General features: G+C 44.7%; 1 protein-coding gene and 1 long non-coding RNA gene across 4 annotated transcripts in view; one reads left to right on the forward strand and one right to left on the reverse strand.

The window, feature by feature from the left end:
* LOC140508450 (uncharacterized) overlaps positions 1 to 13,458 on the reverse strand; it is a 24,591-nt gene extending 11,133 nt beyond the window's left edge. The window contains exons 1-4 of one of the 2 annotated variants that reach the window (XR_011968433.1): positions 13,089 to 13,458; positions 10,467 to 10,586; positions 9,257 to 9,461; positions 8,273 to 8,486 (exon numbers count right to left, since the gene is read on the reverse strand). This is a non-coding gene — a long non-coding RNA (uncharacterized lncRNA). Of the gene's footprint in view, positions 1 to 8,272; positions 8,487 to 8,977; positions 9,462 to 10,466; positions 10,587 to 13,088 lie in introns of those variants that run through there. The other variant, XR_011968432.1, reaches the window with a different exon arrangement.
* Positions 7,347 to 11,144, forward strand: UPK1A (uroplakin 1A). Of its 2 annotated transcripts, XM_072616355.1 has the most exons (8): positions 7,368 to 7,420; positions 7,583 to 7,654; positions 8,295 to 8,495; positions 8,750 to 8,824; positions 9,231 to 9,338; positions 9,569 to 9,748; positions 10,480 to 10,563; positions 10,797 to 11,144. In XM_072616355.1, the coding sequence occupies exons 2-8, from the start codon at positions 7,589 to 7,591 to the stop codon at positions 10,839 to 10,841; spliced, it is 759 nt and encodes a 252-aa protein (XP_072472456.1). In that variant the 5' UTR covers positions 7,368 to 7,420; positions 7,583 to 7,588; the 3' UTR covers positions 10,842 to 11,144. The 2 variants fall into 2 exon arrangements, with proteins under 2 accessions (XP_072472457.1, XP_072472456.1); XM_072616356.1 differs by lacking the exon at positions 7,583 to 7,654 and having other exon boundaries at positions 7,347 to 7,420.
* Positions 13,459 to 13,497: the final 39 nt, after the last annotated feature.

Below are 13,497 nucleotides of genomic sequence, written 5' to 3' on the forward strand. Positions count from 1 at the left end.
CCTTCCAGCACAAAATTGATAATTCTAATGCTCTGCTGATGGTGCTGTGAGTTGGTCCAATCATTCTGGAATGTAATTTGGACTTAAACTCAAAGTGACTGTATTGTGATGGTTGGTTGGTTGGTTGTTGTCCTTCATCTTCGAAGAGGACCAAAATGACATCATGGTGATAAAGTCAAGTTTCAGCGTGTCCAACTGTGGCTGATCAGACCAATTCAAGCTTGGAATACTCTACCACAGATAGTCCATATGAATATTTGAGGTGGATATCCCAAATTTATGCATCCTACATTTCCTTTGTGCTGTTTCAATTCTGCTTTGCTCATAGAGGACAGCACCCTTTCTGATGTCATGGCACGCCATGACAAATCATCCTGTGCCAGTGTCTCCCATGTTGCACAGTCAAATCCAAAGTTCTTGAGAGAGATCTTGAGAATGTCCTTGTATTGCTTCTTCTGCTCACCATGTGATCGCCTGCCCCACGAGAGTTCTTCATAAAATAGTCTTTTTGGCAAGCGTACATTTTGCATTTGAACAACATGGCCAGCCCATCGGAGTTGGGCTCTCTGAAGCATACTTTGAATGTTTGTCAGTTCAGCTCAAGCAAGGACTTCAGTGTCTGGTAACTTATCCTGCCAGGCAATCCTCAGAATCTTCCTAAGACAGTTCAAATGGAAGCGATTCAGTTTCCTGGCATGGCGCTGGTAGACTGTTCATGTTTCACGGACATACAACAATGAGGTCAGCACAACGGCTCTGTAGACCTTCAGTCTGGTAGTCAGTCTAACACCTCTTCTCTCCCAAACTTTTCTTCAGAGCCTCCCAAACGCTGAACTAACTCCAGCAATACATGCATCAACCTCATTGTCAATGTATACATCCTTGGAAAGTACACTACCAAGATAAGTGAACTTATCCATAGCATTCAAAACTTCTTCATTTGTTGTAATCAATGGTTCCATATATGGATGGTGTGGTGGTGGCTAATGGAGCACCTGTGTTTTCTTGGTGTTAATTATTAGGCCAAATTAGCACAGAGAATTGATCCATACTTTGTTGCATCTCAGCTTCAGAGGCTGTATTGAGCGTGCAATCATCTGCAAACAGAAAATCATGCACCAACACTCCCTCCACTTTGGTCTTGCCTTTTCAAATTGAAGAACTTACCATCAGTACGGCAGTTGACCTTGATGCCATGTTCATCCTCATTGAAAGCATTTGACAACATGGCTGAAAACATCATGCTAAAAAGCATGGGAGCAAGCACACAGCCCTGTTTCACTCCACTGGTGACTGGGCACGAGAGCATTGTTCACTATCCAAAACCTGGGCAAACATGCCACCATAAAATCGACATACAATAGTGATGAACTTCTCTGGGCAACCAAATTTTGACATAATTTTCCATAAGCCCTCATGACTAACAGTGTCAAAGGCCTTGGTCAGATCTACAAATGTTGGGTACAGAGCTCTGTTCTGCTCCTGGCATTTCTCCTGGAGTTGTCAGGTAGCAAACACCATATCTACTGTTCCTCTGCCCTTTCTGAAGCCACACTGACTCTCAGATAGATGACCATCTTCCAGGTGAAGGACCAGCCTATTAAGGAGGACTCTAGCAAGAATTTTGCCAGCAATGACTAAGAAAGTGGACTCTCCCCCCCCCCCCCGACCCCGTGATTGTCACAGAACAATCTATTCCCTTTACCTCTGTAGAGATGGACAATGGAGGCATCCTTGAACTCCTGGGGAATAACCTCCTCTTGCCATATAACCTAGAAAATTTCAATCAGCTTTTGTACGAGCAATGGTCCTCCTACCTTGTGAATCTCAGCTGGAATAGAATCAGTACCAGGTGCTTTGTCACATGAAAGGAGCCTAATGGCCCTCAAAACCTCTTCTTCAGTTGGAGGTTCAGCTAAGGAGGGATTGACTTCAACTTGAGGTAAACAGTCAATGGCCTCATCATTGATTGATGATGGTCTGTTGAGAACACTATGGAAGTGTTCAGTCCATCTCTCTAGGATTATGTCCTTATTACCAATCAATGTGGCTCCATCAGCACTGAGTAGCTGTGATGTACTATAGGTTTTTAGTCCATAAATAGCTTTCTGGGAATCACAAAAGTGCTTTGAATTGTTACTATCAGCATAAAACTGAATTTCATCTGCCTTCTTACTGAGTCAGGAATCCTGCATCTCTCTAAGTTTTGCTTGTACTTTGCTTTTAATGAAATTAAATGCTGCCTTTTTAGAGGTAGATGGACTATCCTGCTGGTATATCCTGTGGAGTTCTCATTTTTTGTTTAGCAGCTTCTGAATTTCCCCACCATTTTCATCGAACCAGTCTTGGTGTTTGCAAATGTTCTGACCCAGATGAGTAAATGCAGTGCCAGACACCAAATCTCTGAAAACTGTCCACTCCTTTTCTGCTCCACTGTTGCCAACTATGTGCTGGCTCAACTTTCCCTACAAGTTAGCAACAAACTGTTCATGCTTGGAAAAGAGCTCTAATCTGTTGACATTAATTCTTCTGGTAGTCATTTTGCCTTGGGGGCAGCACTTTTGATGAATTCAAATATTTAGCTTGGAAAGGATGAGTCTACGATCAGTTCAGCACTCTGCACCACACATTGCCTTTGTCACTCTCACATCTTGTCTCTTCTCCTTACAATCACATAACCTATTAGATGCCAGTGTTTGCTGTGAGGGAGCATCCATGAAGTTTCATTGCATTTAGGTAAACGAAAACAGTGTTGGTGATGAGAAGGTCACATGATGCACAAGTCTTCAGCAGTAAATGACCATTGCTGTTGCTGTTTCCAACTCCATTCCACCCTAGAACTCCCTGCCAAGTCTGGTAGTCTGAGCCTACTCTAGCATTAAAGTCACCCAGAATGATAATTGTCCTCTTTTGGCACATTGATAATAAGAGTCTCTAGGTCTTCATAAAATTTTTCTTTGACTTCTTCAGGGTTTGTCATGGTGGGAGCATAAGCACTGATGATGGTGGCATGGCGTTTTCCTGTGAGTGGCAATCACGTTGTCATGAGCCTGTTATTCACTCCTTTTGGCAGGCATACCAACTTGCTGATAAGATTAGTTTTGATTGCAAAACCCATGCCAGCTTCACAGTGCTCCCCTTCACTGTGCACACTACAGAAAAATGTGCTTCCAGTTCCAACTTCAGTAAGCTGGCCTTCATTTGTCAACCTTGTGTCACTCAGGGCTGCTTTTTGGATGTGATGCCTGTTGAGTTCTCTTGCAACAAGAGCAGTTCGTCTTTCTGGTCTACTGGATTTTGTGTTGTCTAATAGTGTGCACACATTTCATGTACCGATGATGAGTGGAATCATCTTTGGAGATGTTTCTGTACATTTTGTACATTTTTTTGTGTTTCGACCGCATAGTGGGATTCCCCACCTACGGTGGTAATCAGGCCAGGGTTGGGTAAGCAGACAATGTTTAGGGCACCTTTTCTAGCCCCCTTCCTCACATCAAGAGGTGAGCAGTGCGATCGTTAAAAGGCTGCTCAGACATCCAGAGGTCTGTCAAGTCCCACTGCTGCTTCCAGTGAGAAAAGACCCTATGGCCTGGGCTGCCTGTGTGTAGGGTTGTGACTACAGCTCCCAGTGAATCCGCACCTGCTGCTTCATCTCTTGTCTGTCACCACAGGACTTTGAGGCATAATAGTAAAATGGGATGGATGATGTCTTTTGACTCGTGCATAAATTGGATTTAAGCGAGGCAGAGTTGCATGAAGTCGTCAGCCTCACTCTCTCCTCCAGAGTCATCATAGTCCAGTGGCAGGACAGAGTCAAGATGACTGGTGGTGACTCAGGATGCAGTGAATGACCTTGGCATCTTTGGTGTCTAACCAAGCTCTAAGCGATCCACATCTCCTGCTTCATCTGCCTTCATGGCTGTTGGAACAAATTGTTCTCATCCATCCATTCCAACAGAGGAAGTCTTCACATGCTTGGAGTAGACACCCCCCTAACGCATCAATGGGTCTGAGACCCCTTGGTTACCCTCAACTTGGTTTGGCCGTCTGCTGAAGATTTACCGGGATGTGGCCGCAGCGCATGCTGCAGCTTCTTAGAGACACAGGTGAGAGTGATTGTGATACAGTCTGAGCAAATAGTACCATTGCCAGGCCTATATCCCAAAGAGATAAAAGAAAGAGGAAAATGTCTCATATGTACAAAAACATTTATAGTCAGTCAATAAGCCATTACTAAGTACCTCCTATGTGCCTAACACCATGCTGAGCACTACGGATACAAAGAAAGGGAAAAACAAGGACCTCACAATCTAATGGGTGAGACACCAAAGTAACAACAACGTACATGCAAGTTGTATATATGCGTGTGTGTGTGTGTGTGTGTTGCAAATGGAAGGTGATCTCAGAAAAGGCCCTAGTAAGAAAAGCCTCTTTCTGGAGGTAGGATTTGAACTAAATCCTAAAGGAAGGAAGTCAGGAGACAGTCTTTTTGTTGTAGCAAAGAACTGAAAACAAAGGGGATGTTCCTCACCTAGAATATGACTGAATAAATCGTGGTCTATCAATGTAACGGAACATTACTGTGTCCTAAGAAATGGTGAAAGGAATGCATTTAGAGAAATCCCAGAAGACTTACATGAACTGATGCAAAGTAAAAAGAGCAGAATTCAGGGAAGAATTTATACAGTTACTACAACAGGGAAAAGACAAACAGCTTGGAAGGATTCAGAACTCTAATGAAGGTGATGATCAATCATGACTCCAAAAGACTAATGATGAAGCATGTCTTCCATCTCTTCAGGAAGAAATGGTAGACCAGAAATACAAAGCAAGGCATACATTTTCATGAAATGTGGTTTTGTTTTGTGGGACAATACGTATTTGTTACAGTGGAGGTATCTATTTTTTACATATTCAAGGAAGATTTGGGGGGGAATAATCTGAGGTGTTGATCATGATGCTAAAAAAAGAGAGAAAAAAAAGAAAGTAGATCACAAAAAAAATACACAGTAGAGAGTAGAAGGAAATTCAGGATGGGACAGAGACAAATAAGGCAATGTTGGAACTAACCACATGAAAATCAAAATAATAAGATATCGGTGATAATAATAAGAGCCAGTATTTATGTAGCCCTTTAGCAAAGCACTTTACAACAAATCTTATCTTATATTACTGTTTTTAAAAAGCTGTACATAATGAAAATTGATGGTTCCATACACAGCCCCATTTTTCTTTTTGTATAAAGAAATGTTCGTTTGTTGATTTTTGTCAAATTTGTAACAATAAAACAGAAAAAAACTTATTGGGCACTTACTGTTATTCAAGGTCCCATGGGTGATACATAGAGTTATAAGGTAAAAAAATTTGACCCTCAGGGAGTTTGCACATACTATGTTACCAACAAAATCCATCAGGAAGAAATAGAGAAATTCCATTTAAATTAGCTGTAGGCAATATAAAATACTCGGGAATCTATCTGCCAATACACACACAGGAACTACATGAACACAATTTCAAAACATTCTTCACACAAATAAAGACATTTAAATAACTGGAGAAATATTAATTGCTAATGGGTAGGCTACACCAATATACCAAAAATGACACTACTACCTGAATCATTTTACTATACCCATCAAACTACCAAAGAATTACTTTACAGAGAATTTCTAAAATTCATCTGGAGGAAAAAAAAGTTCAAGAATGTTAAGAGAATCAATGAAAAAAAAGGAAATGAAGGAAGTCTAGCAGTATCAGATCCCAAACTATACTACAAAGCTATAATCATCAGAACAATAAGAGGTGGCATTCAAGCTGGATCATGAAGGATGGACTTGATTTCAACAAGCAGAGATGAAGCAAAGATCATTCTAGGAGCAGGAAGATGCCTAGGCAAAGGTTTGTAGGAGGGAAAGGCCAAGATGTGTTCTAGGAATGGTGAATAGATCAGTTTGGCTGGAGGAAAGGGTTTGTGTGGGAAGACAGAAAATAAGTTGGAAAAGCAGGTTACTACCAGATCATGAAGGGCCTTCAGGAGTTTCAACTCTGCCCTGTGGGCAGTGAGAAGCCGTGCTCAGACACGGTCAATGGCAGGGATTTGTTTTGCCAGGTCATGCACTAGAAATATTAGGGTTTTATTTTTCGCCTCTTAACTTGGAGAATATCCCAAAAGGCTTACTAAAAAAAAAGTGAGGAACACTGAAGCATTTTTTAAAATGCTCAGAAGAGGAGGGTTAGTAGGAAGCAGACAAGTAGTATAGCCTTGAAAAGAACATGGTGAATTGTTATTTGGAGGAAAAACCAAGCAGATTTGGAGGTGTAGATTTGTGCTTTTGTGTTCAATCTCCTATTTTATTTTATATATGGAAACATTCCTTTATTGGGTGTTCATTAATTTTAGAATTAAATTAAATTAATTAAATTAAAATAAAATTGAAAATTTATTAAATTAAATAAAATTAGAAAGATATTTTGGAGTTAGATTGTAGCCTTCAATGTTAGGCTAAAGAGTCTGTATTTTATTCTCTCTTGGCCTAGGGATAGAAAGTCAACTGAGGTTTTTTGACCAGGGGCATGGCATGGTTAGATCTGTGTTTTTAAAAATGATTTTGGTGGTTATAGGAAGAATGAATTGGAAAGTGAAGAGACTGGAGGCAGGAACACTAGTCAAGAAGTTGAACTAGGGTGGTTGGCTATGTGTGAGTACAGTGTAAGTAATGTAGTTACTTCATCATTACCATCAACTGTAATTCCTACCCATTAAGCCACTAACATGCTGGGTCTTTCTGAGCAGCTCGACCCTTTCCCCAAAGGCCATCTTCCTTGGCTATCATACGGCATTTCACTTAATTCCCACGTATCCTGCCCCACGAGACACACCCCTAAACTGCACAGACTAGATTTTCAGGTCTAGGAAAAGTTTGTGGGGAACAAGAAGGAAATGAGAAAGAAATGATTACCTCAATACCCCCAAAGTCAATGGTTCCTTCTTGACAGACCCTAAAAATAGGTTCATCTCTTCTCTTTAAGGCGTCTTGTCTGGATTCTCCTTCGCCGAAAAAGATCCTCTTGTTCTAGCTGACTCTCTTGCAATTTAAACCTCACCTCTCTCCCAACTCCATAGCCATCATCTACAGCCCCCCTTTCCTGTTAATTCCCCATCCTTCCCCTGTGCCCCCTGAATTAGGCACATCAGGAATTTCAGTTTCTTCAAACACCCGAGAAACCCAAAAATGCTGCACTCTGCCCCAATTGTGTAAAGGAAAGGGAATTCAGGGTGTGGCCGCAGACACACACACACACACACACACACACACACACACACACACACACACATTCACACACATTCCTTTGGATGATATAAAAAGCTGCCCTGGGGTCCCAGCAAAGACTAACTGACAATCATCAGGGCAAACAAGAGGTAAGAAAGGAACTAGGATCAGGGAGCTAAATAAAAATCTGGTTTCTGGGTTTGTGGGGATAGACACAATCAGATCAGAAGAACTGAGGAGACTGTTAACAGGGGAGAAACTGAATAGCAAAATAGATATGGGGGGCCCTTGGAATTGCATTTGTGTTGCAGGGGCTCATGGCAGGAGAGAAGGGGTCCCCAGCAGTGGTGGGCTTACTGGTCTTTGGAAACATCATCATCCTGGTAAACATATCTTGGTCCCCTGTATGTCCCTGGGGTCTTCTCCCAAGGGGTTAGGGTTGGGGAAATAGGGTTCAGTCAGAAAACTGAAGGTATTGTTTGCTTAGAGTGGATTATAGGAAAGAAAAGAAGCAGTTTTAGGGCATAGGGATTAGTGGGGGAAATGGTATTGTAAGAGTGAGAAGCAAGAGGCTGGATTTGGGGAAAATAATATACCATCCCTCTGCCCAGAGCCCTCATTTGGCAGTGCTGACATCCTTAGCAAGGGATTTGAGTTAATGTGGATGAAGAAACAGGATTAATTGAGTAAAAGAAAAAAACCACATTGACTTAGTTGCTTTGCATGTGATAATATGGGATCATAGCCATGAAAATATAGGGGAGAATGGGTCTATACTCAAATGTGATCTGAACATATCAAAAACAGGACAGGTGATATAAAACATTACAGGGGGCATTAGGAAAAGAGATTGGGGAATATTCTGAAGTAGTAAGACTTTCGGTCAATAAATGTTGAATTGGTTGAAGTTGATGGCGGTGGGGAATTACAAGGGGCTGGGTGAAAGATGTTGGAAGCTGGGCTGAAGGGCACCAGAAGGGGTTGGCAGGGGTGTGCCTCACCTTGACTGGCCCCTTGGTCCAGATGTCAGGCCTGGCGCTGTTTGCGGAGACTGTTTGGGTGACAGCAGATCAGTACCGGGTTTACCCTCTGCTCGGGGTCTCTGGCAAGGATGACGTCTTCGCAGGGGCTTGGATAGCCATTTTCACCGGCTTCTCCCTTTTCGTGGTTGCCAGCTTTGGTATAGGAGCAGTGCTGTGCCACAGCCGAGGAATGCTTCTCACGGTCAGGAGGGGAGTGGGGCAGGATGGGGAGGGAAATGGGTGACAGCAGAAGTGGCTAAAGGCTTTTAGCCACTTCTCTCCCAATTTCCCTGGGAACCACAATTTCCTGATTGAATCTCAATTAGCCACTTTTATCTGAATCCATTCCCTTTTATGACAAATCATCCAACCATGATCCCAAGTCACCCTCCCCTGCCCCCCACCACCATAGATCCTATCTCTTTCCTATTGGACCCTCTTCTCTTTCCTCTCCAGTACCTGGTATTAATGCTGATTGTCTATGTATTTGAATGTGCCTCGTGCATCACATCATATACCCACAGAGACTATGTGAGTACCCCAAGGGAGTCAAGGGGTGGAGGAAAGGGGACAGAGGATGCTTGTGGAGGGAGAATTTGGAGATATGGGGTCAGAGCAAGGATCCTTAACCTAGAGTTTGTGAACTTGTATTCCAAAAGATTTTAATAATTATTGCAATATAACTGGTTTCCAAGATAATCCTCTGGATTTTATTTTATGCATTTAAAACATGATTCTGAGGTGAGAAGGTGTATGCAGGCTTCCCCACCCTGCCCAAGGAGTCCAGGACACAGAGTTAAGAACCCTAGAGAGGCTTGGCAGCGGGGAAGAAGGACTGAGCAGGGAAGGGGTCAGCATTATCTCTCAGAGGAATTTTTCCCCTCCTAGTTCTGAGGAATCCCTCCTCTCTCTTCTCACTCCTTTCTTCTAACTCCAGATGGTATCAAATCCAGCACTTCTTACCAAGCAGATGCTGACATATTACAATGCCCCCACGAGCCAAGGCCAGGAACTGACTCGTTTCTGGGATCGAGTCATGATTGAGGTGAGGGTATTCCCGGACTTCCTCAAGGACAGTGGGATGCGCAGGCTGTATAGAGGGCAGTGTGGGCATCCAGAATCTAGGATGTGAGCCGTAGACACTAAGATTGTTGAAGACAAGTGGGATCTAAAGGGAGAAACCCAGAGCTGAGTCAGATACTGGGTTCTGTGTTAAAAGGAGTCTCTCATTCTATGCCTTTTTTCTCTCTCTCCCTCCACTGCCTGTCTTTCCAGCAACAATGCTGTGGCACCTCAGGGCCCCTAGACTGGGTGATCTTCACATCAGCCTTCCGAGAGACCACCTCAGAGGCTGAGTTTCCTTGGCCCCCATTGTGCTGCCGTAGAGACGCCAACTTCAACCCCCTCAATGAGGAGGGATGTCGGCTTGGCCACCAAGATTACCTCTTCACCAAGGTACCACCAGACCTTGCCTTTCACTCCACTCACTATTGCTTTCTTTTTCTAATCACATGGTCATTCACATATATATATATATTTCTCCTCCCCAATTACATATTGAAACAATTTTTTTTAACATTTAGTTGGTTTGTTTGTTTTTTAAATTTTGAGTTCCAAATTTTATCCCTTACTTCCATCCCTGCTGAGATGGTAACCAATCAGATATAGTTTATACGTGTGTAATCATGTAAAACACGTCTGTATTAGTCATGTTGTACAAGATTTGGATAAAAGAAAAAGAAAGAAAGTAAGAAGGTGAAAAATAGCATGCTTCCATCCATATTCAGACAATATGAGTTCTTTCTCTGGAGGTGGATAGTCTGCTTCAGCATGAGTCCTTTGGGATTGTCTTGGGTCATTGTATGGCTGAGAACAGCTAAGTCATTCACAGTTCTTCATTGAACAATATCACTGTTACTGTGTACAACGTTCCCCTGGTTCTGCTCACTTCATTTTGCATCAGTACATGTAAGTCTTTCCAGGTTTTTCTGAAATCATCCTGCTTGTCATTTCTTATGGCACAATAATATTCTATCACAATCATATTCCACAGCTTGTTTAGCCATTCCCCAATTGATGGGCATTCCTTTGATTTCCAGTTCATAGCCACCACAAAAAGAGCTGCTATAAATACACCCCACTTTTGCTCAACCCAACCTCTCCATCACTGTACCTTTCCCCTACAGGGCTGCTTTGAACATATTGGCCATGCCATTGACAGCTACACCTGGGGCATCTCTTGGTTTGGATTTGCCATCCTTATGTGGACGGTGAGAGGGGTCCAGGGCAAGATCTGGGAAGGCAAAAACCCATAATGAAGGATGCTGGGACAGGAGTGCTTAAGAAACTGGGGAAGTTAGAATTAATCCTATTTCCCCATTTACACTAACCCAGTCCCCTGGCAGAAGATTCCCCCTTCCCCTCTAGCCTAGGAGCCTGGGCAGAGGAAGAGTTTGACTATAAGGGTATGCTCCTCACTCCCATCTCTTCTCTCTTTCCTCAGCTTCCTGTGATGTTGTTGGCTATGTATTACTACACAATACTCTGAGACCCTCACAGAAGCGTATCCCTCTTCGCCAGAAGCAGCTTCTTCACCCGCTGGGCCCACCCTTGTCCTTCAGATGGTTTTGTGGGCCCTTTGGAGAGAGAGTTCCACCCAGACCCTCTTATGGATTTGTTTTTCTGAGTTTCCTTCCCTTTCTCCCCAAAATAACTCAGCCTTCCTTCTTCCTGATTCTATTACATTCTTTTCTTCCTCCATCCCAGGCATCCCTAGTTCCCACTAACAGTTACGGAGTCTCCTTGTCCACTTGCACATATTTTATGTCAAATAAAGTTTTCTTTTTTCTCATCCTGAGCTGGTTTTTTCTGGCTGGAAGGCTGTTGGGGATGAGGAGCCCAAGCAGTACAGGGCAAGGGAGAAGGGAGTGGTAGTTTCATCTTTGCCCTCATCCTTTTCTATTTCCTTCTCGGACTCCAGTTTGTCCACATTCCCTTCTTGGCTGCATTCGTGCCCAAGAGTGGGGCTAGACAAAGTCATGTTCTAGGCTGGCTAATTCCACCCACCCTTAACAGGCAAAACAGGTTTGCCATTTTCATGATCCCGTTAGGAAAGCCTACTGCTGCTGCAGATGAGATGAGATGAATGAGAAAGGGGGAGTAGAATAAAGTTGAGAGAGTCGGTCATAAGTAGGTACCGTGGGGGGTGGGGTGGGTGGGTGAAGGGGAGTGCAGTACATTGCTACTCAGACTTTATGCAATGGGGAAGGGGGGAAGTCCTAAGGAGAGGAGTTCTAATAAGAAACTCTGTACACACAAATTTCCCTGTTTTCTGGAACAAGCACACAATCGATCCTCCACACAAAAGTGGAGAGCTATAGGAATTAACTCAGGCAAAGAGTAACTGGATGACCTGCGAATGGACAGTTTGCCATGCTACTGGACACTGTCATTCCACTAATCATGATTAGTCTCCTTGTATCTCATTAGTAACAACTGAAATTGGATTGGTTGGTTAAATGAGCAGGCAGTAGTTTTACTGGGGTTATTTTGAAACCCAGGTTAGTTGGTATGGGGCTCAACACTTTCCAGAGGAATTTCAGAGGATGCAGCTCAAAAGAAGGAAATATTTGGCTCATGTCAAAGCCCAGAAATCTCCATGGGAAAGGAGACAAGGCAGAGGTGTAGCAGTGTAAGGTTGTGTGTCACAGGATAGGATGTCCCAAGTATTGCAGTGAAAGAGGGCGACCAAAGGACAAAAAGAAGAAAAGGAAGTGGGTAAATCACATCTCCTCTAGTTACCTAGATAACTCCCAAGAATGGCCTGCCCATGCCCGAAGGCTTGGGTCAAAAGGCAGCAGAATCTGGTTCTGGTTCCATCCCATGTAACTGGTCTGAGCTTCTCTATCTAGGGTTTTTCTAACCATGTACCCCTTATCTCATGTAAGCCTCAAAACCACCCTACCCAATAACCTCAATTTACAGATGAGGAGGTGAGGCAGGGGCCCAAATGCACACAGATCATAAAGAAGAGATGAGCCTTTTCCATCACACATTGTCCGGCCTTCATCAAACAAAGTTGGGATAAGCAGAGCAAGTCAGGGATTCAGGGGTGTCCCTGAGACAACCATCGGGGTGCCCTCTCTCCACTTTGCTAAACCAAAGCCCTGGCTTTCACCCTGGGCCTCTGGCCCCAGATGTGTCTGTTCAGTGAAGATGTGAATATGTGAAAGAACTTGTGAAATGAATCTAGACCCAGGATCAGCACAGGTCATGCAGGCAGGAAGGAGAGGGGCAGGGCATGCGGCTGGGGGTCCTCTGTGCTGAATGCCATGTGGGAGGCGGCTTCTCCTGCCAGCTGGGGAGGCCATGGGCTGGCAGGCAAAGGCAGACGGGGCTCCGGGCTCTGGACGTCTCTGGATTCCAGCCTTTCCAGCTAGCCAGGTCTTGGGGATCTTCTCTCGGGCTAGATCAGCCAGGGAGGGAGGGGGGCCTTGGCAGAGCTGCTGGGAATGCGCCCAGTCCTTGGGGCCTTCTTCTAACAGGCGATGATGTCATCCTGTAACTCCTCCTGCGCTCTCCGCCGACGTTGCCATAGGGCCTCGGGACTATGGAGGAGCCCTGGATTGCTCACCGCTTGTGTGACCCTGGCCAAGTCGCCCAACCTTCCTGGGCCTCAGTTTCCCTATCTGTCAGTCCAATGAGACCTCCCCCAGCTGCAGATCCAACATCCCAGGCCCTCCTTCCCATCTGCGGCCTTCTTCTGCCCAGCCCTGGGTGACCCTGGCCTGCTTACCTCCGTCCTCTCCCCGCCAAGGTGGGAGAAAGTCGTCCCAGAGTAGGCACCACCCCGCGACATCCAGTCCCCGCGACAGCCAGGCGATGGAGGGTGGAGCTAACCTCCGAACAGAGTCCCCGCCTCCCCTTGGTCTAGACTCGGCCAATAGGGAGGGCAGGCGCGAGTCCTGCAGCCAATCAGAGGCGGCAGTGAGAGCCGTCTCCACTTAGCTCTCTTTCCCACCGCCTCTCTCGCACGTGACCCGAGGTGCGAGCTCCTCAGCCAATCACAGAGGGGACCGCTCATCTTGGCGGGAAAGGAACCTCAGGCCGCATCTTCCCGTCTCTAACCTGAGAGGGAGATCGTAGGGGGCATTTCCGCCGTAACGGGACGCAGCCATCCTATCCCAAGAGGGCTTTTCGGTGAC

The sequence above is a fragment of the Notamacropus eugenii genome, chromosome 5 (genome assembly GCF_028372415.1).
Source record: "Notamacropus eugenii isolate mMacEug1 chromosome 5, mMacEug1.pri_v2, whole genome shotgun sequence".
NCBI classification, from domain to species: Eukaryota; Metazoa; Chordata; class Mammalia; order Diprotodontia; family Macropodidae; genus Notamacropus; species Notamacropus eugenii.